At 46.0% G+C, this 27648-nt stretch overlaps 1 protein-coding gene across 1 annotated transcript in view; it reads right to left on the bottom strand.

Moving 5' to 3' along the window:
- FAM166A (family with sequence similarity 166 member A) overlaps positions 1 to 27648 on the bottom strand; it is a 75592-nt gene that overhangs the window by 20606 nt on the left and 27338 nt on the right. The window contains exons 3-5 of the mRNA XM_054007444.1: positions 26773 to 27164; positions 23046 to 23163; positions 10429 to 10523 (exon numbers count right to left, since the gene is read on the bottom strand). Of these exons, the coding sequence (XP_053863419.1) occupies positions 10429 to 10523; positions 23046 to 23163; positions 26773 to 27164 (605 nt within the window). The remainder of the gene's footprint in view (positions 1 to 10428; positions 10524 to 23045; positions 23164 to 26772; positions 27165 to 27648) is intronic.

The raw sequence follows: 27648 nt of genomic DNA on the forward strand, positions 1-27648 counted from the left end.
GCTGTAGTCCACGAAAGCTTATGCTCTAATAAATGTGTTAGTCGCTAAGGTGCCACAAGTACTCCTGTTCTTTTTGCGGATACAGACTAACACGGCTGCTACTCTGAAACCTGTCATTATGCAAGGCACTGCATTTAGCCGTATGGAGTGGAAATCCATCAACCTAATACCACAGATTCACACAACCGCATTGTCATCTTTTCCATTCCATTCTTCGTATGTTCTAATGTTTTGTTTGATATTTTGAGCACTAATGCCCATGAGCAGAGGTCTTCATTGAGCTGTTCACAATGATGCCTAGTTCTATCTAAGTGCTAGTGTGTATAATACTAGTATGTGACATGCTTTTAGCTCTTTTCCTTCAGTATGAATTGTATATTTTCATTGCCTAGTTTTCTGCAGACCTAATGAATCTTTCTTGTTCTCTTGGTTAGTTCCCAAGGTTCATTTGGATTTCCATATTGAGGAGCCTACTGCTCTACCTTCTTTTTACCCAGAACTCAAGAAATATAAGCAATACACTTTATTAATTTATAGTACCCAAAATCCTACTAGGTGCTTTATAAAAAAAAAATACACAATCCCAGTCCTTAAAAATGTACAATATACATTTACAATGTAAAGTTTCAGAGTAACAGCCGTGTTAGTCTGTATCCGCAAAAAGAAGAACAGGAGTACTTGTGGCACCTTAGAGACTAACAAATTTATTAGAGCATAAGCTTTCGTGGACTACAGCCCACTTCTTCGGATGCATATAGAATGGAACATATAATGAGGAGATATATATACACACATACAGAGAGCATAAACAGGTGGGAGTTGTCTTACCAACTCTGAGAGGCCAATTAATTAAGAGAAAAAAAAAAAAAAAAAAAAAAAACTTTTGAAGTGATAATCAAGCTAGCCGAGTACAGACAGTGTGATAAGAAGTGTGAGAGTACTTACAAGGGGAGATAGTCAACGTTTGTAATGGCTCAGCCATTCCCAGTCCTTATTCAAACCGGAGTTGATTGTGTCTAGTTTGCATATCAATTCTAGCTCTGTAGTCTCTCTTTGGAGTCTGTTTTTGAAGTTTTTCTGTTGTAATATAGCCACCCGCAGGTCTGTCACTGAATGACCAGACAGGTTAAAGTGTTCTCCCACTGGTTTTTGAGTATTTTGATTCCTGATGTCAGATTTGTGTCCATTAATTCTTTTGCGTAGAGACTGTCCGGTTTGGCCAATGTACATGGCAGAGGGGCATTGCTGGCACATGATGGCATAGATCACATTGGTAGATGTGCAGGTGAACGAGCCCCTGATGGTATGGCTGATGTGACACTACTGTGCTAATAAGTGATGGTCACATCAATACCACCCTATACCGGAAACCTACTGACCGCTACACTTACCTACATGCCTCCAGCTTCCATCCAGGACACACCACACGATCCATTGTCTACAGCCAAGCTCTAAGATATAACCGCATTTGCTCCAATCCCTCGGATAGAGACAAGCACCTACAAGATCTCTATCAAGCATTCTTAAAACTACAATACCCACCTGCTGAAGTGAAAAAACAGATTGACAGAGCCAGACGAGTACCCAGAAGTCACCTCCTACAAGACAGGCCCAACAAAGAAAATAACAGAACACCACTAGCTGTCACCTTCAGCCCCCAACTAAAACCTCTCCAGCGCATCATCAGAGATCTACAACCTATCCTGAAAGATGATCCTTTACTCTCACAGATCTTGGGAGACAGACCTGTCCTCGCTTACAGACAACCCCCCAACCTAAAGCAAATACTCACCAGCAACCACACATCACTGAACAAAACCACTAACCCAGGAACCTATCCTTGTAACAAACCCCGATGCCAACTCTGTCCACATATCTATTCAAGTGACATCATCATAGGACCTAATCACATCAGCCATACCATCAGGGGCTCGTTCACCTGCACATCTACCAATGTGATCTATGCCATCATGTGCCAGCAATGCCCCTCTGCCATGTACATTGGCCAAACCGGACAGTCTCTACGCAAAAGAATTAATGGACACAAATCTGACATCAGGAATCAAAATACTCAAAAACCAGTGGGAGAACACTTTAACCTGTCTGGTCATTCAGTGACAGACCTGCGGGTGGCTATATTACAACAGAAAAACTTCAAAAACAGACTCCAAAGAGAGACTACAGAGCTAGAATTGATATGCAAACTAGACACAATCAACTCCGGTTTGAATAAGGACTGGGAATGGCTGAGCCATTACAAACGTTGACTATCTCCCCTTGTAAGTACTCTCACACTTCTTATCACACTGTCTGTACTCGGCTAGCTTGATTATCACTTCAAAAGTTTTTTTTTTTTTTTTTTTTTTTTCTCTTAATTAATTGGCCTCTCAGAGTTGGTAAGACAACTCCCACCTGTTTATGCTCTCTGTATGTGTGTATATATATCTCCTCATTATATGTTCCATTCTATATGCATCCGAAGAAGTGGGCTGTAGTCCACGAAAGCTTATGCTCTAATAAATTTGTTAGTCTCTAAGGTGCCACAAGTACTCCTGTTCTTCTTTTTGCGGATACAGACTAACACGGCTGTTACTCTGAAACTTGTCATTATGCAAGGCACTGCATTTAGCCGTATGGAATGGAAATCCATCAACCTCATGAAAAAACTCGTACAGATACAGACAGACATCATCTTCCTTTCCAAATGCAAGCAGATGGACATCATACCAAAAGGACTAAAGGTAAAAAATCCATTACAATCTACATATCACACAGACTATGCTGAGAGACTGTGTCACACACTCTCAAAGAAACTGCGAAACCACCTGATCAGCATCCTATACAGCAAACAGGGAAAGATTAAGAATGAGCTCTCAGAACTGGATACTCTCATAAGAAACCAACCTTCCACACAAACTTCCTCATGGATAGACTTTACAAAAACTAGACAAGCCATTTACAAGACAAACTTTGCCTCTCTACAAAGGAAAAAGGACACTAAACTATCTAAACTGCTACATGCCACAAGCAGCCACAACAGTAGTTTCCTTAACCCACCCAGCAATATTGTTAATCTTTCCAGCTATACTCTTAGCCCAGCAGAAGAGTCTGTCCTATCTCGGGGCCTCTCCTTTTGTCCCTCCAGACCCATGAATATGATACAGTTCTGCGGTGACCTAGAATCCTACTTTCGACGTCTCCGACTCAAAGAATATTTCCAACATACCTCTGAACAGCATACTAACCCACAGAATCCTCCCTACCAGCACTACAAAAAAAAGGATTCTGCATGGACTCCTCCGGACGGTCGAAACAACAGACTGGATTTCTACATAGATTGCTTCCGTCGACGTGCAAAGGCTGAAATTGTGGAAAAGCAACATCACTTGCCACATAACCTCAGCCATGCTGAACACAACGCCATCTACAGCCTCAGAAACAACCCTGACATCATAATCAAAAAGGCTGACAAAGGAGGTGCTGTCGTCATCATGAATAAATTGGAATATGACCAGGAGGCTGCTAGACAGCTCTCTAACACCACATTCTACAGGCCATTATCCTCTGATCCCACTGAGGATTACCTAAAGAAACTACACCATCTGCTAAAAAAACTCCCTGACAAAGCACAGGAACAAATCCGTACAGACACATGCCTAGAACCCCGACCAGGGGTATTCTATTTGCTACCCAAGATCCATAAACCTGGATATCCTGGACGCCCCATCATCTCAGGCATTGGCACCCTAACATCAGGCTTGTCTGGTTATGTAGACTCTGTCCTAAGACCCTACGCTACCAGCACTCCCAGCTATCTTCGAGACACCACTGACTTCCTGAGGAAACTACAATCCATCGGTGATCTTCCAGAAAACACCATCCTGGCCACTATGGACGTAGAAGCCCTCTACACCAATATTCCACACAAAGATGGACTACAAGCTATCAGGAACAGTATCCCTGATAATGTCACAGCTAACCTGGTGGCTGAACTTTGTGATTTTGTCCTCACCCACAACTATTTCACATTTGGGGACAATATATACCTTCAAGTCAGCGGCACTGCTATGGGTACCCGCATGGCCCCACAATATGCCAACATTTTTATGGCTGACTTAGAACAACGCTTCCTTAGCTCTCGTCCCCTAACGCCCCTACTCTACTTGCGCTACATTGATGACATCTTCATCATCTGGACCCATGGAAAAGAAGCCCTTGAGGAATTTCACCATGATTTCAATAATTTCCATCCCACCATCAACCTCAGCCTAGATCAATCCACACAAGCGGTCCATTTCCTGGACACTACTGTGCTAATAAGCGATGGTCACATCAATACCACCCTATACCGGAAACCTACTGACCGCTACACTTACCTACATGCCTCCAGCTTCCATCCAGGACACACCACACGATCCATTGTCTACAGCCAAGCTCTAAGATATAACCGCATTTGCTCCAATCCCTCGGATAGAGACAAGCACCTACAAGATCTCTATCAAGCATTCTTAAAACTACAATACCCACCTGCTGAAGTGAAAAAACAGATTGACAGAGCCAGACGAGTACCCAGAAGTCACCTCCTACAAGACAGGCCCAACAAAGAAAATAACAGAACACCACTAGCTGTTACCTTCAGCCCCCAACTAAAACCTCTCCAGCGCATCATCAGAGATCTACAACCTATCCTGAAAGATGATCCTTTACTCTCACAGATCTTGGGAGACAGACCTGTCCTCGCTTACAGACAACCCCCCAACCTAAAGCAAATACTCACCAGCAACCACACATCACTGAACAAAACCACTAACCCAGGAACCTATCCTTGTAACAAACCCCGATGCCAACTCTGTCCACATATCTATTCAAGTGACATCATCATAGGACCTAATCACATCAGCCATACCATCAGGGGCTCGTTCACCTGCACATCTACCAATGTGATCTATGCCATCATGTGCCAGCAATGCCCCTCTGCCATGTACATTGGCCAAACCGGACAGTCTCTACGCAAAAGAATTAATGGACACAAATCTGACATCAGGAATCAAAATACTCAAAAACCAGTGGGAGAACACTTTAACCTGTCTGGTCATTCAGTGACAGACCTGCGGGTGGCTATATTACAACAGAAAAACTTCAAAAACAGACTCCAAAGAGAGACTACAGAGCTAGAATTGATATGCAAACTAGACACAATCAACTCCGGTTTGAATAAGGACTGGGAATGGCTGAGCCATTACAAACGTTGACTATCTCCCCTTGTAAGTACTCTCACACTTCTTATCACACTGTCTGTACTCGGCTAGCTTGATTATCACTTCAAAAGTTTTTTTTTTTTTTTTTTTTTTTTCTCTTAATTAATTGGCCTCTCAGAGTTGGTAAGACAACTCCCACCTGTTTATGCTCTCTGTATGTGTGTATATATATCTCCTCATTATATGTTCCATTCTATATGCATCCGAAGAAGTGGGCTGTAGTCCACGAAAGCTTATGCTCTAATAAATTTGTTAGTCTCTAAGGTGCCACAAGTACTCCTGTTCTTCTATTTACAATGTAAAGTTACATGACACAAGGTGAAGGTGTCAAGGATTAGGGGAAAGCTTGGGGCTTGGAAAGACGGGAGTTACAGCAATATGGTCATGCAGTTAAGAAGTAAAAACCGTGACCATTGTTGACTTGCTTACTGGGGGCATCACAGAAGAGGTGGATTTTAAATGAGGCTAAGGCAATAGTTGAATGCATTAAAGTAGGAAGGGTGTTCCAGACACATAGTGTGTGGAAAGCGTTGAGGATGCTTATGGGAAAATCAGATAAAGCTTATATTTGATGGCATGGAGGAGGAACCAGCGCAGAGCTTCAAAGAAGGGGGTGACAGGGCCAGACTGACAGCTATGAAGATCATTTTTGCAGCTATGTTCTAGAGGGCCTACAGGGGCGGGGGGTAATGTGAGTGAGGAGGAGGCCAGGCAGGAAGAGATCACAATAATCAAGATGGTACAGTACATGATATGGGCATGAGTTAGAGTTTTTGCTGTTGGGAGTGAGAGAAGGGTCATGTCTTGGAAGTGGAGTGGAAGAAGAAACAGCAGGGTTTGAACATGGATTAGATGGGAAGGGAAGAGTGAGATGAATGGGAGAGTTGATAGTGACCTGAAGGCTGGAAGCTGGAATGAATACCAAGATGGTGGTATTACCAACAGTAACAGAGACAGGAGGAAAAGGAGTGTGTTTAGGAGGGAAAATCAGTGGATCTCTCTTACTCATGTAAAGTGGTAATTGTCTGAGAGATATCCAGGGTGAGATGTCAGAGATGCAAGATGAAATGGGACTGGCTAGAGGGGGAGAGGTAGATTTGGGAGTCATCTCCATAGAGAGGATAGTCAAAGCCATGGGAATGGTTAAGGTCACCCAGGCAAAGGATGTAGAGAGAAGTGCAGGGACCCAGCCCTGGGGCCACCTCCTCTGCACAGAGACTGTAGGTGGGGAGATGATGGAACCAGCAAAAAAGATGTGGAAGAAGGAATGAGATATAGGAGGGGAACCAAGAGAGATTGGTATCATTAAAGTCAAGGGAAGAGAGGAGGAGGGAGTGATCAGCTGTGTCAAAGATCAGTGTTGACGGAAAGTGAGAAGGTGCTAGGGAAGGAGGGAACGACCTTATCAATCTTCTCTGTAGCTAGTCGAGAAATTTCCTTTGGAAAGATTGTCCAACAGAAAATGACCTTTTTGTAAAATCAAAATTTTCTGGGAAAATTGTCCCAAAATTTTAATTTTCTATTGGGGAAATTGAAATGATGGCTCCCAGGGAGAATGTGAAATTGACAAAAGCCTTCCTGGTGGGCAGCCAGGGAGTTGAGAAACTTCATTTCAGATATCCCAAAACGGAATTTTTCTGAATTTTCTGTCCCATGAAAATTTTTTTTTCTTTTCATTCCAAATCAAGACAGTTTTTTCCTGAAATCTCAAAATTGTCTGTGGGATGAAAATTCCTTTTTTCTGGTCAGCTCTCGCCTTCTTGAAGATATCCGAGAGATCCTGTGCCGAGAGGAAGGGAATATGGGGCACGGGGAAGATTTTGAGGGAGTCACTAGTGCTGAATAAGCAACAGAGTTTGAAGGTCTGGGTCTTAGTGAGGAAAATGCAGTCCTGTTTGTCAACGAAGAAGGCAGAACTGAAGGAAGACAGGATACAGTTATCTGCAGAGGTAGCACACTGTGGAAACAGGAGGATGTGGATGTTGGATCGGAGCCAAGGTTAAGAGTTAGTGGGATGGACTATGGGAGAGAGGGGCAGAGGAATCAAGGATGGAGAGAAGGCATCAACAACAGTCAATACAGATGGGGGAAACAAGGGAAGGAAAAAAGGAGCTGCAGAGAACATGGACAGTTATGACTGGAGGTTACAGAATAGGAAGCTAAGAATTATCAGACTGAATCAGACCAGAGCTGCTTCTCATCCAGTCTCCTATCACTGACATGAGCTGCTTCAGATGATACAGTAAAAAACTCTGCTTCAGCAAGAGAAAAGAAAGGGATAAGGGATAGAAATAGAATCATTACAAGACGACTGCTAGGTACTTTAGCCAGCAGAAATGGTTAGAATTTCTACTGATGGGCCTGACACTTGGGGAGATTGGGCTGGAGCCATACAGCAGTTTGCCCCAAGGTCATATGAGATTAAACCAGAAAGAGGGCTGTACCCGAGCCAAAACCACAAAACCTGCCACAGGTTCCAGGGATTCCCTGACGTAATGCCTTACCAGGAGAAGAATATGCCTGTGAATCTACCTGCTTAACAGCCTGTTGGCTTGCCTGTGACCTCACTTGTCCTCCTAGAAATGGAATAGCTTACCGAGGACTCCAGGCCAGGGCTGCAAACCACCCAGCGCAGCACAGAGCCATTGAGCTCACTAGTAATGACACGTCAGACACACCCAGAGGTGAAAGTAAGCCGGTCTGGTCCGGTACGGCGTACTGGCAAGAGCCAGTACACTGTCAACTGTACTGGCTTCCCCAGGCCGGTGATTTAAAGGGCCCGGGACTCCCAGCAGTGGCTGGAGCTCCAGATCCTTTAAATTGCTGCCAGAGCCCCGGGGCTCCCGGGCGCCTCCACAGCTGGTAGCTGGGGCGGTGATTTAAAGGGCCTGGACTCCCAGGTGCTGCTACCACAGCCGGAGACCCCTGGGCCTTTTAAATCTCAATTTAAAGGGCCCAGGGATTTAATGGTCCCACCTCTTCTGGTTGAGGCCCCGCCCCTTCTGGGTGAGGCCCCGCCCCCCTGCTCAGGCGTACCGGTAAGTCCTTTAGATTACTTTCACCCTGGACACACCAATGCCACCGCAAGAGCAATTCAATCTCAAGGCCCTTCAGCTATCTGGCCTGTTCGCCACCCAGGAAAACAGAGTGGCCGAACAATTTCAAAAATGCAAAGACGCACTGAAACCGGTTGATTTTCTGTAGGGTTAGTTGTGTTGCGGTAAGTGATCAAACAGAAAAGTTTAAAATGAATTGTTTTGTGAAAGGGGAAGTGTAGGTGGAGCAGCATCTATTGTTATGTAAGCGTGTGGGTTTGCCTAATGAATTCAAGGTCACCCTTCACACCCCAATGCAGTGAATGCTAATAAGAAGAGAGTTGCCTGGTGTGTGTGCTTGTTAGCTGGATGTAAAGTTCAAATAAAGAACACAAGACAAGCTCTCCCCGTGTTAATGTGGAGAACAACATCTGCTTCATGGCTTGACGCAGAAGGGTTCGAATTCCTTCCAAAACACTTGGGATTTTTAAAATCTTTGTTACTGTAATTTTGGATGATCTCGTTAACTATAGAAGAGTCCAATTTGCTTCTGAATCCTACTAAACCATTGGCCTTGAGATCTTGTGACTAAGTTCCACAAGCCATTTATTTGCTCTTTTGACTGATGCTGCATGTTGTGCAGAGCTTTTCACTGAATTGTCTACAGTGATGCACCGGGACATCACTGGGGGCGTGAAGTGGGATTTAACACAAAAGGCAGAACATTACCGGGTGCTGCTAGGCACTACTGTAATAATAATAATAATAAGAATTACTATGGGGTGATGTTCATTGGAGAGGATGGGACATCATGAGGTGTAGCAAGAGGGTAAATTTCACAGGGAGCTGGTGTAGGGAGAAGGTAGTGCACCATGAAATGCTGTATGGGAGTATAACTGGTAGTATTGCTAACTTCAAACATTAAAAAATTATGAATTGGGCCTCCCAAAATCATGAGATTTTTTTTGGGAGGGGGAAGTTATCTTAATTTTTCTTCTAGTTCTGAACATTTAGAGGGCATTTGGGTCAAATTCTCAAGTTTTTCTCCTCAGCCATGAAGACTAGAGACTTACTTTTTGTTTTAAATAAAAGCTGAGATTATTACATAATCACCTGACTCCAGGTGCTAGTGATTTAATAAAATCACAAGAGCTGACAACATTGAAATGGTCCCTTTTTAATAACAAAGAGTAAATTGTTAAAAATGGCATCCAGAAATCTCTCTTCAATCTCTGGGTAATGCAAATTATAAGAGTGCAAGTAGAGGGATAAACCTCGAGGTTTAGGCTTTACAGAGTGCTTCTTCAAGCAAAACTCCCATGAATTCAAGGAAGGTCTGAGTTAGAATTAAGGGAAGGTCTGCACTCAAAACGTTGCAGATGGGAAGGCTTCTCCCATCAGAGCAGGGACTCCACCCCCAGAGAGGCAGCAGCTAGTTGGCAGGAGAAGCCCTCCTATCAACATAGTGCTGTCAATACCATGGGTTAGGTCAGTATAACTGCATCCCTCGGGGGGTGGATTTTTTACACTCCTGAGGAACGTAGTTATACCAACCTAATTTCCTAGGGTAGACCCGGCCTAAGTGAGTGCTTTGGGCATTGTTACAGAGCCTGGGTCTTATAAGTAGTTGCTGAGTGAAGAAAAGGAAATGATCTAGCAGTATCCTACTGACATGCTACCCATTATCAGGTATTTATGGTGTACATCTTAGCAGCCATATAGCAGCATTGAAATGCTGTGTTGTAGCTGTGTCAGTCCCAGGAATTAAAGAGACAAGGTGGGTGATGTAAATATCGTTTATTGGACCAAGTTCTCTTGGTGGGAGAGACAAGTTTTCTGTCCCACCAAGAAAAGTTGGTCCAATAAAAGATATTTGTCCTACTCACCTTGTCTCTCTAATATAGTATCATTGTCACTTTGCTTAGTTGATAAATCAGAAATGGAACGGCTTTTCAGTTCATTCTAATCAGTTACGGCAAATGACATTTCTTCAGCCTGTTACCCAGGAGAGCTTTATCCTGAATATAGAAGAACCCACATCCAGCTCCTGTTACAGTCAAAGGAAAGATTCTCAATGAGAGATGGGTCAAGGCCTAAATCAGTTTGCTGAAAAAATGCATGTCGCTATAATTTACCTGATTTCTGTCAAATTCATTCATGGCATCTTTAACTCCCTTGAGGTAGTTAACACCCATGATCCAGGTGAAGCGCGGTACGAATCCAGTGTAGCCTTTAGGTGAAGAGAAGAGAGCACATTAATTGCTTGAGAACACATCACTCACACTGTTTGGGGCTCAACAATACACAAGCAGGAGCATTTGGGAGAATTAGATACATATATTTATTTTTTGGCAAATTCAGATTTTTTTAAACCATCTCTAGATTAAATTTTAAAATCAGATATCTATATATGACCTCCTTATAATGGGAACAGAAATACTGTTTCCTCATAACCAAAAGCCCCATGAATGGTATGTCGTAGTGGAATACATAGCCAAGTATAAGAAACATAAAGTCCATCTTTCATTCCTCATGTTCCTTTTCCCCTCCAGCAACTTCTCACTGAGGATCAGAGTAGAAAGAAGCTAGAAATGGGTGGGTGGGGGGGGGAGGCAAAACAAGGAAAGAAAAAAAAAAAGAATTCAGAATCTCCTCCTCCCATAGACAGAGGCTCCCTTTGGAGGCAAGGTAATTCTGCTCCCTAGACCTTCAGCTATTGCAGCCAGGGATGTACCTCATCCACTCCAGACTGATAAGACTGTACTTTCTTTTCTGCCCCAGAAGGGATTAAGAGGAGATAACTTTCTGGTGCAGTAGCCCCACGTGGCCTTGTAAAGTAGGCACCAACCCTCTGGCTCAGCCTTTCCAAGTGCCATGCATCTCATCATAGGTCTGTAACATCTCAGGGAGGGAGCAAAGAAGCAAATAACTTTTGTGTGTGCACTTTGCGACCCTTTTTATGAACAAAGGCCTCATACCCCTGCCTGAGGGGAGGCAACTCTCATTCACATGTTTCATGGATTAGGTAACAGTCACGCCAGGCACAGCTGAAAACAGAACCTTGGTCAGATAGACCTAAGCCTCATCCATGTTACCATACTGTCTTCTAGAAGGAATGTGCCAAACTGTGTGGTTGTCTCTGCTGTGTCTAACTGCATGATCAGTCTCTTCCCAGACCCAGGAATAAAACCCAGGAGTCATGATGCCCAACACTGAACTGCTGTCTTATAAATTGTTGTCGATCCCCTTGGCAAAGCGTGTGTTATGCCTCCCTTTGTGGCCTGGTCCACACTGAGGATAGCAAGGTAGCACTGATGCTAGTTACTTCTATAGCTGAAGTGACAATGCTCTATGATGTGAATCTGAATGTGATGGTTTAATCCCTGCTAATGCTGGTGGAATGTATATAGATATGAGTCTGTCTTAAATTGTGAGTCCGGTGGCACCTTAAAGACTAACATTTATTTGGGCATACGCTTTCATGGGTAAAAAAACCTCACTTCTTCTGAAGAAGTGAGGTTTTTTTACCCATGAAAGCGTATGTCCAAATAAATCTGTTAGTCTTTAAGGTACCACCGAACTCCTTGTTGTTTTTGTGGATACAGACTAGACAGCTATCCCCAATACTTAAATTATTGTGAGGACCTTGGAATGATTGTACTTCATGAAATGGTTTTATTTTCCAGAACACTATATTTAGAATTGAATTTGTATGTATTAATATTTGATTTATTGTTCCATTTAATGTAGGTAATTTGAATAGAGGCTCTCACTTTAAGAACATGAACATTACAGAATATGCTTGAAAGAGATTTTGCCTGTAGGGTCACTGAGTGGTAGACCTCATAAAACTTGATTTAATAAACTAAAATTTCCAGAAAGCAAGCATTGTTCTCAAGGTGTAACATTAGCACTTCTTAGAGGCCTGGATTCGTCAGGGCACTGCTACTCATAGACGTTAAAGCCAGAAGGGACCATCATGATTGTCTAGTCTGACCTCCTACACGTTGCAGGCCACAGAACCTTGCCCACCAACTCCTATAACAGACCCATAATCTCGGGATGAGTTACTGGAGTCCTCAAATCGTGATTTAAAGACTTCAAATTACAGAGAATCCACCATTTACACTAGTTTAAATCTACAAGTGCCCCAGTGCTGCAAAGAGAGGCAAACCCCCCCCCCCCCCAGTCTCTGCCAATCTGACCCGGGGGGAAATTCCTTCGTGACCCTAAATATGGCGATCAGTTAAACTCTGAGTATGTGGGCAAGATCCAGCAGCCACACACTTGGGGAAGAATTCTTTGTAATAACTCAGAGCCCTCCCCACTTAGTGTCCCGTCACCGGCTGTTGGAGATATTTGCTACTAGCAGTCACAGATCGGCTATCTGCCATTGTAGGCAGGCTCATCATACCATCCCCTCCATAAACATGTCAAGCTCAGTCTTGCAGCCAGTTAAGTTTTTTGCCCCCATTGCTCCCCTTGAGAGGCTGTTCCAGAACTTCACGGCTTGGATGGTTAGAAACCTTCATCTAATTTCAAGCCTGAACTTCTTGATGGCCAGTTTATATGCATTTGTTCTTGTCAGCATTGGCCCTTAACTTAAAGAATTCTTCCCCCTCCCTGATATTTATCCCTCTGATATATTTATAGAGAGCAATCATATCTCCCCCTCAGGCTAAACAAGCCAAGCTCTTTGAGTCACCTCTCAAAAGGTAGGTATAGTGGGGCGGTCACCCCACTCTGGCTCAGAAAGGGTTAAAATCCAGCCCTTGGAGAGGGCTGAGGCTGCGAGCCAATCAGGAAAAGGCTGGGAGGCAGCCAGTCAGGGCCAGGCTGGGCCCTATAAAAGGGCTGCAGGGCCAGAAGGTAGTCAGTCTCTCTCCAGCCTTGGAGAGAGATGGACCTGGCTGCCTGAAAGAGCAAAGGGTACCTTGGACAGCGCAGTGCTGGGGAAGGCCAGGAGGAGCTGGGGGAGCTCCAGCCTGGCTGTCAGGGCCGGAAGAGGTATTAGGGCTGTGGGGAGGCAGCCAGGGAAGGAAGAGGCAACAGGTTCAATCCGATGATGAGTGGCCACGTCAGACTGCAGTTTGCAGGGAAGGGGCTAGATGAAGACTGGCAGTGGGTTAGTGAGGCGAGGTGGGCTTAGAGGATTGGGATTCCCTGGGGAGGGGAGGACCCTGCGTGTGGGGGTACTGCTGGGGGGCAATACCCAGGAAAAGGGGCACCGCGGGCCGATGAGGGACGCAGGGCCTGAAGTACAGTGGTGGAGACTGACTAGGAAGTAGGTATCGGTAGGGAGACACCGGCCAGCAGAAGGTGCTCCAAGGCTGGGATGAGCTAATTCCCGAGGTAACCAGCAGGAGGTGCCGCGGCAGTGAATGCACGCCATGTTACAGTAGGTTTTCCATTCCTTGGATCATCCTAGTAGCCCTTCTCTGCTCCAGTTTGAATTCATATTTATTAAACATGGGAGACCAGAACTGCACACACTATTCCAGATGAGGTCTCACCAGTGCCTTTTCTAATGGCAATAACCACTTCCCTATCTTTACTGGAAATACCTTGCCAGATGCATTAGCCTTTTTCACAGCCACATCACATTGGCAACTCATAGTCATCCTGTGATCAACCAGTACAACTTAGTCTTTCTTCTTTTCTGTTGCTTCCAACTGATAAGCCCCCAGCTTATAGCAACATTTCTTGGTGTTAGTCCCTAAGTGCATGACCTTGCACTTTGCACTATTAAATTTCATCCCATTTCTATTACTCCAGTTTTCAAGGTCATCCAGAACTTCTTGTATGGTATTCTGGTCCTCCCGCATATTGGCAATACTTCCCAACTTTGGGTCATCCACTTATTTTATTAGCACAGTCCTACTCTTTGTGCCAAGGTCCTTAATAAAAATGTTAAATAAGATTGGTCCCAACACCGATCTCTGAGGAACTCCTCTAGAAACTCCCTCCAGACTGACCGGGGCCAAGCTAACTGGAGCCCTCCGCCCATCCTGGCATGCTTGGCCCCTGACCCCAGCAGCCGAGCCTGGGCAGGAAGCGGGCCGCCACTGACTCCGAGCCAGGCTCTCAGGCAGAACCAGCTCTATCCTGCTCTCCGCCCGGCTGTCAGGACAGTGGCTGAATGTGCAGGGAGGGAGACACAGGGGGGAAGACGCAGGGAGAGAAGGACAGAGTCCCTCCTCCCCCCCCCCGCAGGTAACGTGGGGCAAGGATAGTGCTGCAGCCCCAGGCTGGGTGCAGGGTGGGGGATCACTGGGCAGGGGAGACATGTACGGTGGTCACGTGCCCCCCCCCCAATATAAGGAGTCATGTATGCTAGAGATAGACAAGGATGGCCAGGCTGTGGCCACCAGAGAGAATAGAGCCAGGAAGAATTCCACACAGCTCCAAGTTTCAAAACAATGCCAGGTCTTCAATGGGGAAACTGTGGAAGATAATTTTCAGAATCCAGCAGGTCCAAGGGAATGGAGAGATGCACGGGACACACCTGTGCATGGCAGCTCAGCCCAACCTCTAAAACAATCAAGGTTGTCCACAAAGAGTTCTCCAACCACCCAAGGAAGACAGATGATCCTTCTTGTGGATTCAGTACTCAGAAGAATCAAAAGAATATTCTACAAGGGACAGGCGGACAACAGGACAATGTGCTGCATTCCCAGGGCTAGGCACGAGATGTCACACTAAGGTTTGAGAGGCTTTTGAAGTCGATGGGAAAAGATCCACTGGTGATGGTTCAAAGTAGCACTAATGACACTGCATCACAGCATATCTCACAGATAGTAGATGATATCAGGAAACTTGGAAGCATGGAAATCTAAGCCATCTTCTCTTTAGATCCTTTCTGTCCCATGAGTAAAAGACAGAATGCAGAAGATTCTGAAAGTGAACTACTGGTAAGTGGTGTAGGGTGGAGCATTTTGGTTTTGTGGCACATCGGCCCACCTGCTATGAGGAGAAGGGGCTGTATAGTTGGGATGGTTTCCACCTCAGTAGAAGGGTGACCCATCACCCCAGAGATAGGCTGGCTAGAGTAGTCAGGTGCGCGTTACACTAATAACAAAAGGGAAAGGGGAAAAGAGGGAAGATATAAGCACTCAGCAGCACAAAATCAAGATATTGGGAACAAAATTAATCAAGGAACCAAAGGATATGAAGAGAAGAAATTCTTTAATGGCTGATAGACCAATGCTAGGAGCCTGGATAAGAAACAAAAGGCACTGGAATTCCTCATTTATAAGCATAAATTCGATCTACTTAGTATTACGAAACCCTGGTGGGATGAGTCACACTATTGGAATGTTAAAATCAATGGTTATAACCTATTTTGGAAAGATCGAGTGTGCAAAAGGGGAGGGAGAGTGGCACTCTTCAAAAGTAGCATTTCCTGTTTCTGAGTCATGGATAACTTGTAAGAAAATTATCTTGACTGTTTATGGATCAATATCCTAACAGATAAAGCATAAGATGGGGTATTAGCTGGTGTCTGCTACAGACCACCTAATCACACAAGGGAACAGGATGACTGGCTCCTTATACGCTTCTTTATAATGGGCAAGAAAAAAAAATTAAAAACAATTATGAGCCATATCAGCTGAGCGGAAGAATTTAATCAGAAAAATGTGAATGATAATTAGGAATTGTTTAAGAAGACTTTGCTAGATGCCCCCAAAGCCACTGTCCCACAATTGAGGAAGAAGGTTGTGCTGGTTAAAAAACCATGCTGGTTTAGAGAGGATGTGAAGGCAGCTATAAAAAATAATATATAACAAGTGGAAGAAAGAGGAATTTGATAGTAATAAATATAAATCAGAAGCCATGAATTGTAGAAAATTGATAAAGGAAACAAAGGGACACAAGAAGAAATCTATGGCCAACAGAGTTAAAGAAATTAAGGAGTTTTTCAAGTATATTAGGAACAAAAAGAATCCTAAAAATGATATTGGTCCACTACTAGTTGGAAATGTTAAAATTATCAATAATAATGCAGAAAAGGCAGACGTGTTCAATAAATATTTCTGTTCTGTATTTGAGAAAAAACAACAGATGATGTAACCAGATCATATGATAACGCTGTTTCCATTCCTCTAGTATCTGAGGAGGATGTTAAAGAGAAGCTACTAAAGTTGGATATTTTAAAAACCAGCAGGTCTGGATAACATACATAAGAAAAGCTGGCTCAGGACCTTGTTGGTCTGTTAAGGTTGATTTTCAATACGTTTTGGAACAACAGGAAAAATCCAGAAGAGCAGAAGAAAGCGAATATTGTGCTAATAAATTAAAAAGATGCATGAGATGACACAGGTAATTATAGGCTTGTTGGTCTGACATTGATCCCAGGCAAGATAATGGAGTGGATGATATAGGACTTGGTCAATAAAAAGAGTTAAAGGCGGGTAATATAATTAAAGCTACTTATCATGGATTTGTGAAAATAGATCCTGTCAAACTAACTCGATATCTTTTTTTGATGAGATGACAAGTTTGGCTGATAAAGGTAATAGTGTTGATGTAATGTACTTAGACTTCTGTAAGGCATTTGACTTGATACAGCATGACATTTTGATTACAAAATTAGACAAATATAAAATGAACATGGCACACATTAAATAGATTAAAAACTGGCTAACTGATAGATCTAAACATGTAATTGTAAATGAGGAATCATCATCAGAAAGATATGTTTTTAATGGGGTCCTGATGGGATCAGATTTTGGCCCTATGCTATTTAAAATTTTTATCAATGACCTAGAAGAAACCATAAATTCCTCACTGATAAAGTGTGCAGATGACACAAAAATTGGGTGACTGGTAAATAATGAAGAGGACAGGTCTCTGATTCACAGTGATCTGGGTGCAAGCCAATAATGTGTGTTTTGTTTTAATATGGCTAAATGTAAGGTCTTACATCTAGGAACAAAGAAATGAGGGATCATAGAATCTCAGGGTTGGAAGGGACCTCAGAAGGTCATCTAGTCCAACCCCCTGCTCAAAGCAGGACCAATCCCCAGACAGATTTTTCCCCCAGATCTCTAACTGGCCCCTCTCAAGGATTGAACTCACAACCTTGGGTTTAGCAGGCCAATGCTCAAAGCACTGAGCTATCCCTCCCCACAATAGGGATGGGGAACCCTGTCCTGGAAATCAGTGACTGAAAAAGATTTGGGGATAGGAGTAGATAAACAAATGAACATGAGCTCCTAAGATGACACTGTGGCCAAAAGGGCTAATGGAACACTTGGAGGCATAAACAGGGGAATCTCAAGTAGGAGTAGAGATACTATTTAACATCTGTATTTGGCACTGGTGCAACCACTGCTGGAATCCTATGTCCCATTCTGGTGTCCACAATTCAAGAAGGATGTTGATAAATGACAGAGCATTCAGAGAAGAGCCATGAGAATGATTAAAGGATTAGAAAACAGGCCTTATAGTGACATACTCAAAAAGCTCCATCTATTTAGTTTACCAAAGAGAAGGCTAAGGGGTGACTCGGTCACAGTTTAAAATACCTACACGGGGAACAAAAATTTGACAATGGGCTCTTGGATTTAGCAGAGGAAGGTATAGCACAATCCAACGGCTGGAAATTGAAGCTAGATAAAAAGGCACACCTTATTTCCAGTCTAAATTGAAGTGAGAGTAATTAATCATTGGAACAATTTACCAAGGGATGTGGTGATTCTCCATCACTGACCATTTTTAAATCGAGATTGGATGTTTTTCTAAAAGCTCTGCTCTAGGGATTACTTTGCGGCAGGTCTCTGGCCTGCGTTATACAGGAGATCAGACTAGGTGATCATAATGGTCCCTTCTGGCCTTGGAATCTATGAATCCAATCAGCAATAGACACTCTGCACCTCTCACCTTGCAAAGAATCACAATCTTCCTCAGATTGATGGGGATTATATCTTCAGAAATTTACATCGCCTCAAAATGAGAACCCTGAAACACTGGCCGGCAAGGACCTGATTACCATGTACAGGCAGCATGGATCAAAAGTTTCCCATTCCGAAGAATATGCTACTGTCTCCAAATTGTTGGTTTTAACCTCCCAGCATCCTCAGAAGTGTAGCTCCAGCTATACCAATTACCACAGACAGAGTCTGCATAGGCTGGAAAGCTCACTGCAACAGTACGACAGCATGGAGGATTGGAATCTCCCATACAGGAAGTAACTATCAACCTCTGACAGCAATTAATTGGGCATTTAAAACATTTCTACCTTATTGCCAGCAGAGAGATGTCCATATTGTCAAGGACAACACCACAGCAGTGATTTACATAAACAAACAGGAAGGTGCCCTTGGCACAAAACTGCGCAGGGAGGGAATAGCTCTGTGGGAGTGGCACATTCTCCTCGATATGTATCCAATGGCCTTGCACCTAGCAGGGAAAGACAACAACCTAGCAGACCAATTAAGTGGAAAATTATGGACACTCATGAATGGGTCACTGAAAACATTGGTACCAAAAGTGATCCTCGCCTGGTGGGGCCATCCAGACATGGACCTTTTCATAGCTAAACAGAAGGCGAATGCTGAAAATTGTGCTTGAAAATAGGGTGGTACAGTCATTCCATCTTGGCTGCATTCCTCACAGCCTGGAGCCAAAGGCCTCTTTATACGTTTCCTTCTTTTCCACTCATACGGAAGGTCATAAGGATGGAAAAGCAGGACAAGACCAAAATGATTTAAATTACACTAGCATGAGCCAGACATCAGTGGTTCCCTGACCTGCTTCACCTCTCAGCAGGGAGCTATCAATGTTTCCTTGTCTCCCCAGACCTACTGACTCAGCAACACAGTGGAGATTAGCATTCAGACCCGGTCTCCCTTCACCTCACTGCTTGGGCAAATAGGACTTTAACCCACCTGGAACTACTTTGTTCAATTGATGTTCAAAAGTTTTAGTTCATTCTAGGAAAAAAAACTCATCTCAGACGTGATACAGTTTAAAATGGAAAAGATTAATGCTTTGGGCAAACATCCGTCCAATCCATATTGGAGTATTTGCTGCAGCTTAAACTCGGAGGCCTCTCACTATTCTTGTTAAGGTTAATTTCTCAGCCATATCAGCCTCTATTCCACCGCTGACAAAAGATCAGTGTTTTCCCATGAAAGTAAAAAAAAAAAAAAATTCCAAGAAGTCTCAACAATATCTACCCTTCTGTTAAAAGTCCTACACCTTCGTGGGATTTTAATTTGGTTCTCACACAGCTAATGAAGCATCTATATGAGCCAATGGGAAAATGTTCTTTATTCTATTTATCAATTAAAATAGCATTCTTGGGTGCAGTTACATCTGCAAGAAGAGTAAGCAAAATAGCTGTACTCAGAACAGAACTCTACTTTACAATTTTCTGTAAGGACAAAGCAGTTTCTCCCAAAGGTAGACACGAATTTTCACATCAGTCAATCAATACATTTTACCTCTGTTTTTTCCTGAACCTCGTTCACGCGAGGCAAGGTAAATACCATATGTTAGATGTAAAAGGAGCTTTAACTTATTATTTAGACAGGACTAAAGAATTCAGGCATTCTCTAAATGTCTTTATCTTGTACTCTGACAACAAAAAAGAGCAGACCATGTCTTTCCAACCATTACCCAGATGGCCTAAGCACTATGTAGAAGGGGCCTACATTTAACTGCTGTCCATCTCCATCAGGGGATAAGGTCCCACCCTACCAAAGCCAAGATGGCTTCAATGGTATGCCTAAGACACATACCAATTACAGAAATTCAGAAAGCCGTCAAACAGAGCTTCAGACACATTTAAAAAACCACTGCTCTCTGGACCTAGGGTTCAGCTCTGCTACTCAATTTGGCAGAGCAGTCATTCAGTCTTTTCTTAATTAAGACTCCTCGTCCTACCTTCCTTAGCTGGACTACTGTTTGGCAATCTATCCCATGCATGGGAATATGTGGAGGCTATTTGCTTGTAACCAGAGTTCTTTGAGATGGACTCTGCAAATTCACTCTCCCTCAACCACCTTCCCCTCTTCCTCAGAGGCCTACTTACAACGTGGACCTGAGGAGGTGGTGATGGAAGGACTGAGACGGACAGAGTGCCGGGGGCCCTTTTATAGCCTCACTCTCAGAACATTCAGGAACAGTGAGGGGGGGAGCAAGAGGGGGCGTGCGAGCACTCCAGTGGGCACTGCTATGTAAGAGTCCGTCTTCAGAGCTGCACCAGCTGACGCATCCCATGAGTGGGCATATGCAGAGGCCACTCAAAGACCTCTGGTAACATGTAAGTAACAGTTGTTCATTGTGCAGTGAGTGCTTAGATTCTGTTCAACCTGGGCTAGAGAAAAGGAAGGAGACATAGTCAGAGGTGGATTCATAGATCCACCGATTTTAAGGCCAGAAGGGACCATTGTGATCATCTGCTCTGCTGGCGTGGCCCAGGCGGAGAATTGCACTGAGTGATTTACCACATTTTATGTATTGTACTTTGAATGTATCAACTCTGATGGCGATATCCTTCTTAAAGACAAAAATTAAAACTGGGTTAACCTTTCCCCTCTGAATTAGAGACAGACTAAAGCAGGAATCTTCTGACCTCACCCTTATACCTGCAACTGGACTTTCGGGATCAGCTCCAAACTTGGGTGTTGCAACCCCTAACCCCTAGGTGCCTGGCCACCCACTGGAATTCACATCCCCAACCTTAGGGCCCAGGCTCTTCATATGATGCCTGGGGACAGTTAGGCACCTACAGGAAGGATCCTCAGAAGACAACAAACTGGGAAGGGAGCTGCCAAAGCTAGCCAGGCGTGAAATGCAGAGGAAAGGGATGGAGCTTAGATCCAGATCTTCGATGGTAATTAGGTGCTTAGCTCCCCCCATTGACGTAGACTTTAGGTGCCTGACTGACGGACCAGAGACAGATCCCTCCTTCTGCTCAGGATCTTCAGCTGTGAACTCTCTCTCCTGGAGTGAGGCACCAAAGCGAGGTCAACCACTCAGTCAGCCCATGCCCTCACAGCGGCTGAAACCCTGAGTTTTCTAACTCAAACCCAAGTGTGTGAGACAGATGACCCAACAGCCTAGTGGACAGGGCACTCATCCAGAGCATGGAAGGCTTGTATTCAAATCCTGGCTCTTCCTGATTTGGAACAGGGACTTCAGCCCACCTCCCAGGTGAGTGCTCCAACCACCACACTGTTGGGTGCTCTGGGGTGGGAATCTATCCCACTTGGTATAAGTAATTAGCTATTAATTGGAGCAGGGAAGTCAGCCTGGATCTCCCACATCCCAGCTAGTGCCCTGATCACCAGCTTATAGAGTCAGTCTGTCTTAGCCAGGGATTATATTTAATAACTATTTCAACAGGAGACATTCAAAGAAGCCTATCCCAGGAGAACCAATAGCTATGGTATTCACTAGGGATGTGGGAGACAGAGCAGGGATTTGAAGTTGGGTCTCCCTTAAACCTACCTGAAGGAGGGCTCCAAAGAGGATGGAGCTCGGCTGTTCTCAGTGGTGGCAGATGACAGAACAAGGAACAATGGTCTCAAGTTGCAGTGGGGGAGGTTTAGGTTGGATATTAGGAAACACTATTTCACTAGGAGGGTGGTGAAGCACTGGAATGGGTTACTTAGGGAGGTGGTGGAATCTCCATCCTTAGGGTACGTCTATACTTACTTCCTGGTCTGGACGTAAGCGATCGATCTTCTGGGATCGATTTATCGCGTCTTGTCTAGACGCGATAAATCGATCCCGGAAGTGCTCGCCGTCGACGCCGGTACTCCAGCTCGGCGAGAGGAGTACGCAGCATCGATGGGGGAGCCTCCCTGCCGCGTCTGGACCCGCGGTAAGTTCGGACTAAGGTACTTAGAATTCAGCTACGTTATTAACGTAGTTGAATTTGCGTACCTTAGTCCAAAGTGGGGGCTTAGTGTGGACCAGGCCTTAGAGGTTTTTAAGGTCAGGTTTAATAAAGCCCTGGCTGGGATGATTTAGTTGGGAATTGGTCCTGCTTTGAGCAGGAGGTTGGACTAGATGACCTCCTGAGGTCTCTTCCAACCCTGATATTCTATGATTCTGTGATTATCCCAGGTGAATTCCTTAATTACCTGGATGGGTGCACACACACACAAAATGCATGCTCCAAGGGCTGTCTTTTGTGTTGGTATCAGGTCTTAGGTGTGCACACCTCCCAGATAGGGCCCCACCGGTGAGATGGGGCAGTTTGAGCACCCTGCTTCAGGGCCATCAGGGCAAGAGCTCTGACTAGCTCATTAGCTCTGGGGTGGTGTTTGGACTTAGGGGTTCTGCATATGCCCACCATGAAAACTTAGTTAACTACAGCATAGGCAGCAGGTGAGCAGCTGGTTTGAGAATGTCATTGGCACTTAAATGTTGAACGTAGGTGCCTGAAGGGACAGATAGGCACCTAAGTAACTTTCTGAATTTGGGCCTTTGTGATTGGGGAAAAAAGGAATTTGGATTGTAATCAAAACTCAACCAATGAGGAGTTGCTAAACCAAATGAGGCATCCATAGATCTGTTTAACCCAGCTGGCCTTGCACCACTCATCCAGCCTCTGTGTCTTGGTTTCTCCATCTGTGAAATGTGGATAATGATACACCTCTTTGCAATGGAGTGGAAGCCACTGGCAAATTTCTAAGATTTTCAGAGGGAAAAGAGGATGAGGAGAAGGTTCATTTTGCAGTGAAATGGTTGAGGAACTGCTTGGGCTAGTCCTGTATGTGGTCTTGTTCTCTCCTACCTGAAATGGCTTTCCGTTGGATCAGGTTTGGGACATCCAGCTGTGGGAGCTGATTGTATCTGCTTAGATCCACTGTCTCAGTCACTGCATCCAAAGGCACTCCCTCAATCCTAACAGGCTGAAAACCAAAGTAAAACAAGTGCCAATGAAATCTTCTTCCTCTCTTGGGTCTCTTATGTCCCCAGCATTGCCAGAGCCCACAGATCACATCTCCTGCCTGTTTTTATCCCTTTACTTCACTTTAACACCTGGGACTAATCTGAGAAACTCTTGTGCAGTCACTAATATGGCAGATCAGCTGGCTAGCCATGGCAAATTTTCAAGGGTTCAGCTGAGAATAATGGGAGCTGTTAAGTGCCGAAATCTTTTGAAAATCGGTCCTATAAACTAGTGCTTAGAGCAAGGGACAAGGATGCAGGACTCCTTGGATCTGCATCCAACACTGCTACTGACTTGCTTGGGGAAAATCACCTAATCTCTGCCTTCAATGGATTTGCACTGATTTTAACCTGGTAAGGAATCCTTTTCACTCATAGCAAGGAACAGACTGCAGCACACTCTCCCATAGCTGGGTTGGTGCTACAGGGTTAAAAGGAATAAAAAATAGTAAAATCTTAGTTCTGTCACTAAAATCAGCAGATATGATTAGACACACAGAGGGTACATCGACGCAGCAACCGTCCCCCTCCCCCCTGGTCAATTAACTTGGGCTCATGCTACAGGGCTAAAAATAGACCTCCAGACTTTGAGACCTGGCGAGAGGAGAGAATCTCAGAGCCCAGGCTTCAGCCCAAGCCTGAACACCTACACGGCTACTTTTAGCCCCGTAGCATGAGCCCTGAGAGTCTGTCAGCTGACTCACAGCTCCAAGAGTCACTGCTACGGGGGGGAAGGGGGAGGGTGTATTGTTGCTGTGTAGACGTACCCACTGCAAAGCAATCTGCTGACTCAGACGGTGTCCTTGCCAGTAATAAGAATGGAGCTGCACTTTAATACATTACTCTGTTTCTCTTTGCTCCCATGACTGGTCTGATTAGCTCCATTGGGGTGAGAGTAGAGAGACTTCTTTTCAAAAAAGGAATAAAAAGACAAAAAAAAACCAAAACCAAAACAGAGAAACAGGAAATGGTTCAAAAACCAAAATCCAGGCATGGAAAACTCCTCCTTCGTACCCACATAGTAGTTCTGTTCAGGAGTTCCCCTCCTGTAGGGTTACCATACGTCCGGATTTTCCCGGACATGTCCGGCTTTTGGGGGCTCAAATCCCCGTCCGGGGGGAAATCCCCAAAAGCCGGGCATGTCCAGGAAAATCGGGAGGGCTCGGTGGTGCTCGGCCGGGCCGGCGGTGCGGGGCCGGGGGCATGGTGCCGGGCCGGGAACCAGGGTCACAGTGCCGGGCCGGGCGCGGGGCTGGAGGGAGAGCCGGGGGCGCGGTGCCGGGCCGGGAGCCGGTCAGCCGGGCCGGCGGGGAGCCGGGCCGGCGGGGAGCCCGGTCAGCCGGGCCGGCGGGGAGCCCGGTTAGCCGGGCCGGCGGGGAGCCGGGCCAGCAGGGAGCCCGGTCAGCCGGGCCCGCGGGGAGCCAGGCTGGCGGGGAGCCCGGTCAGCCAGGCCGGCGGGGAGCCCGGTCAGCCGGGCCGGCGGGGAGCCGGGGAGCTGGGGGGTGCGCCGGGCCGCCGGGGGCCGGCAGTGCTGGGCGGGCCGGGGGTGGTCGGCCGGGGGCCGGAGCCGGCACCCCAGGGCCCGAGCCGACCCAGGCTGGAGCCGCCGGGGGGCCAGCCTGGGCCGCGCCTCCTCCCCCCCACATCCCCTTTACCTGCTTCAGGCTTCCCGCGAATTAAATGTTCGCGGGAAGCAGGGGAGGGGGCGGAGACTTTGGGGAGGGGGCGGGGTTGGGGCGGGGGTGTGGGCGGGGCTGGGGGCGGGGCCGGGGGCCGTGGAGTGTCCTCCATTTGGAGGCACAGAATATGGTAACCCTACCCTCCTGCTCATGCACCTACATACTGCTGGTATCCGAAAACTCCACTATGGTCAGTGGTAGCAAAGCACGAAGGTTTCCTTATGGCCATGTACGAACCTGGAGAGTGCCAGCATACTACTGAAACCCGTCCCCCATGTCCCCTTCCCACCGGGCCTAAATCATTGTGCATAAATCAGGAGCACCAGAAGCTTCCTAGAAGCCGGGGGGCCACCAGTGCCTGGACTGTGGGCCTCACCCCACTCCTCCCTCAAGGCCTCTCCCCTCCTTCTAGACCCCACTCTCACTCCACCTGTTCCCCCTGAGGCACTTTTAAAAGTGATGGGGCCCGGATCCCGCCCCGTTCCGGCGCCCTTGGCATAGATTCATAGATTTCAGTATGATGATGTAGTCTGAGCTCTTGTCTAACACAGGCCAGAAACCTTCCCCTAAATGATCAAGTCACTTCTTAGCCTTCTCTTGGCTAAACTAAATAGAGTGATTAAATATTCGTTGGGACGGAGAGAGAGTAAAAATGACTCCCCAGGTGCATGCCCTAAGCACTAAGCTGTAAAGTGCGTGGACCCTTGAATTCCGGTCCTGGCTCCCATGAAGATTTAGTTATAAAAAATGGAACAGCTTCAACAGGAGAGAGTGAGCGAGAGCGCCCTCCTGAGTATGCAATAGCTTGGTGGTTAGGACACTCCCCAGCAAGGTGGCAGACCTGGGTTCAGATCCCTGCTCCAAATTAGACAGACTAGGGATTTGAACCCAGGTCTGCCACCTTCAAGGTGAACACCCTGACCCATTGGCTGTAATGGGGACTCTTCCATGCTTTGTAAGCAAGAACTGACCTGGCTTAGGTGCCTAACGCCAGGAGCGGGCTCTCAGCTGAGAATCCTGACCAGGTGGGCGGTGCCTAAATACACCTGTGGATCTGCCCCCTCCTCCCCCAGGTTCTACAGCGATGAACATGGTGAATGCACTTATATAGAACAGAAATAAGGCCGACATTTTTCACAGTGAGGGTAATTAACCGTTGGATCAACTCACCAAGGGTCATGGTGGATTCTCCATCACTGACCATTTCTAAATCAAGATTGGATGTTTTTTCAAAAAGATCTGCTCTAGCACAACCAGAAGTTGTTGAGCTTGATGCAGGAATCACTGGGGGAGGTTCTGCGCTCTGTGTCATGCAGGACGTCACCATTCCAGCATTAAGATCTATGAATCTATGCACTGGATAGTAGTAGTGAGGCACAGAACTCTCCTCCTTGCCCACATACCAGGGCAGTGCCATTCCAGATTCTCCCTCTTCCAGGCCTGTAGGAAGTTCTTGGTAATGCCAGAATAGCAGGGAGATCTCGCCCATGTTCATGTACGTTTGCAGTGTGGCAGAGTGAACTCATCACCATCCATCCCCGCACATCTCTGGGCAGCAGCATACCCCTTTCCTTGCTCACATACCTGAACAGTGTAAGGACAGCAGAGAGAACTCTCTTTGTGTCCACATACCTGGGTAGAGAGAACTCCCACCGTGTCTACACAACTGTGTGCTGTAGGTCTGGCAGGGAACTCTCAAAATCCCCACATGCTCACAGGCCTGGAGAGTACCAGAATGGTAGGGACTTCTCCATGCCAGCACAAAGCCAGCTTGACCCAGATCACTCCCTGTGTAGAGCCACAGAGTGTAACAGAGCGAACCTTCTCCACGCGGCCTATCTCTGCAGGAGACGTGTGGCACAGAGCTCTCACCCATCCACGCCCACATACCTGTTTGTTTCCACGGAGGCAGGGAGAGCTTCTCCATCCCTGCCCACAAGCCAGTGCCACATCAGGATGGCAGGGTCCATGATTCTTTTGCTGCCCACATGCCAGTGCAATGTCAGGATAGCAGGGTCCCTTCCTCTCCTCCTGCCCAGATGCCAGTTGCATGCCAGTAGGGGAGGACGAACTCTTCCATCCATGCCCACATGCCAGTCTAATGCCAGGATGGCAGGGGATATATTTTCTCTGCTCACGTAGCTGCGTGGAGTCACCAGTGTCCGTGTCCACCCACGACTGTTGTACCTTTGCTGGCAGGAGCATTAGCAGTGGGGCTCTTGATTCAGTGGCTGGTGTTGGATAGCATGGTCCAAACTGGGCATTTTGGTAGGGAATAAACCCTGTAAAACAGAGCAAGCCAAGCTACATGAATGTGTATCTGGAAGTAATCAGGAGAAGGAGAGAGTGCCCATTTCAAAGGGGGGTGGGGAAGGTCTGTCCCACAGACTATGTGCACTGGGGAGGTCCCACTGTGCCCAGACGACAGACATATCGAAAGCTGCAGTGCTGCACACACATGAGCAGATCTCCTAGCAGCAGTGACATTAACATGAACATTTTTGAGGCATGCTATAGACACTCCCCTGGAGCCAGCGGAATGAGATCAGAGCCCCGCAGGTATCCCCCAATCTGTCCCATCATAACGCCTTAGCACAGTCTAGTTACTTAGCTCTGGTCTACACTACAAGTTTAGGTCGACTTTAGCAGCATTAGATCGATTTAACCCTGCACCCATCCACACGACGAAGCCATTTTTGTCGACTTAAAGGGCTCTTAAAATTGATTTCTGTACTCCTCCCTGACAAGGGGTTTAGTGCTGAAATC

The sequence above is a fragment of the Malaclemys terrapin genome, chromosome 17 (assembly GCF_027887155.1).
Source record: "Malaclemys terrapin pileata isolate rMalTer1 chromosome 17, rMalTer1.hap1, whole genome shotgun sequence".
Taxonomy (NCBI): Eukaryota; Metazoa; Chordata; order Testudines; family Emydidae; genus Malaclemys; species Malaclemys terrapin.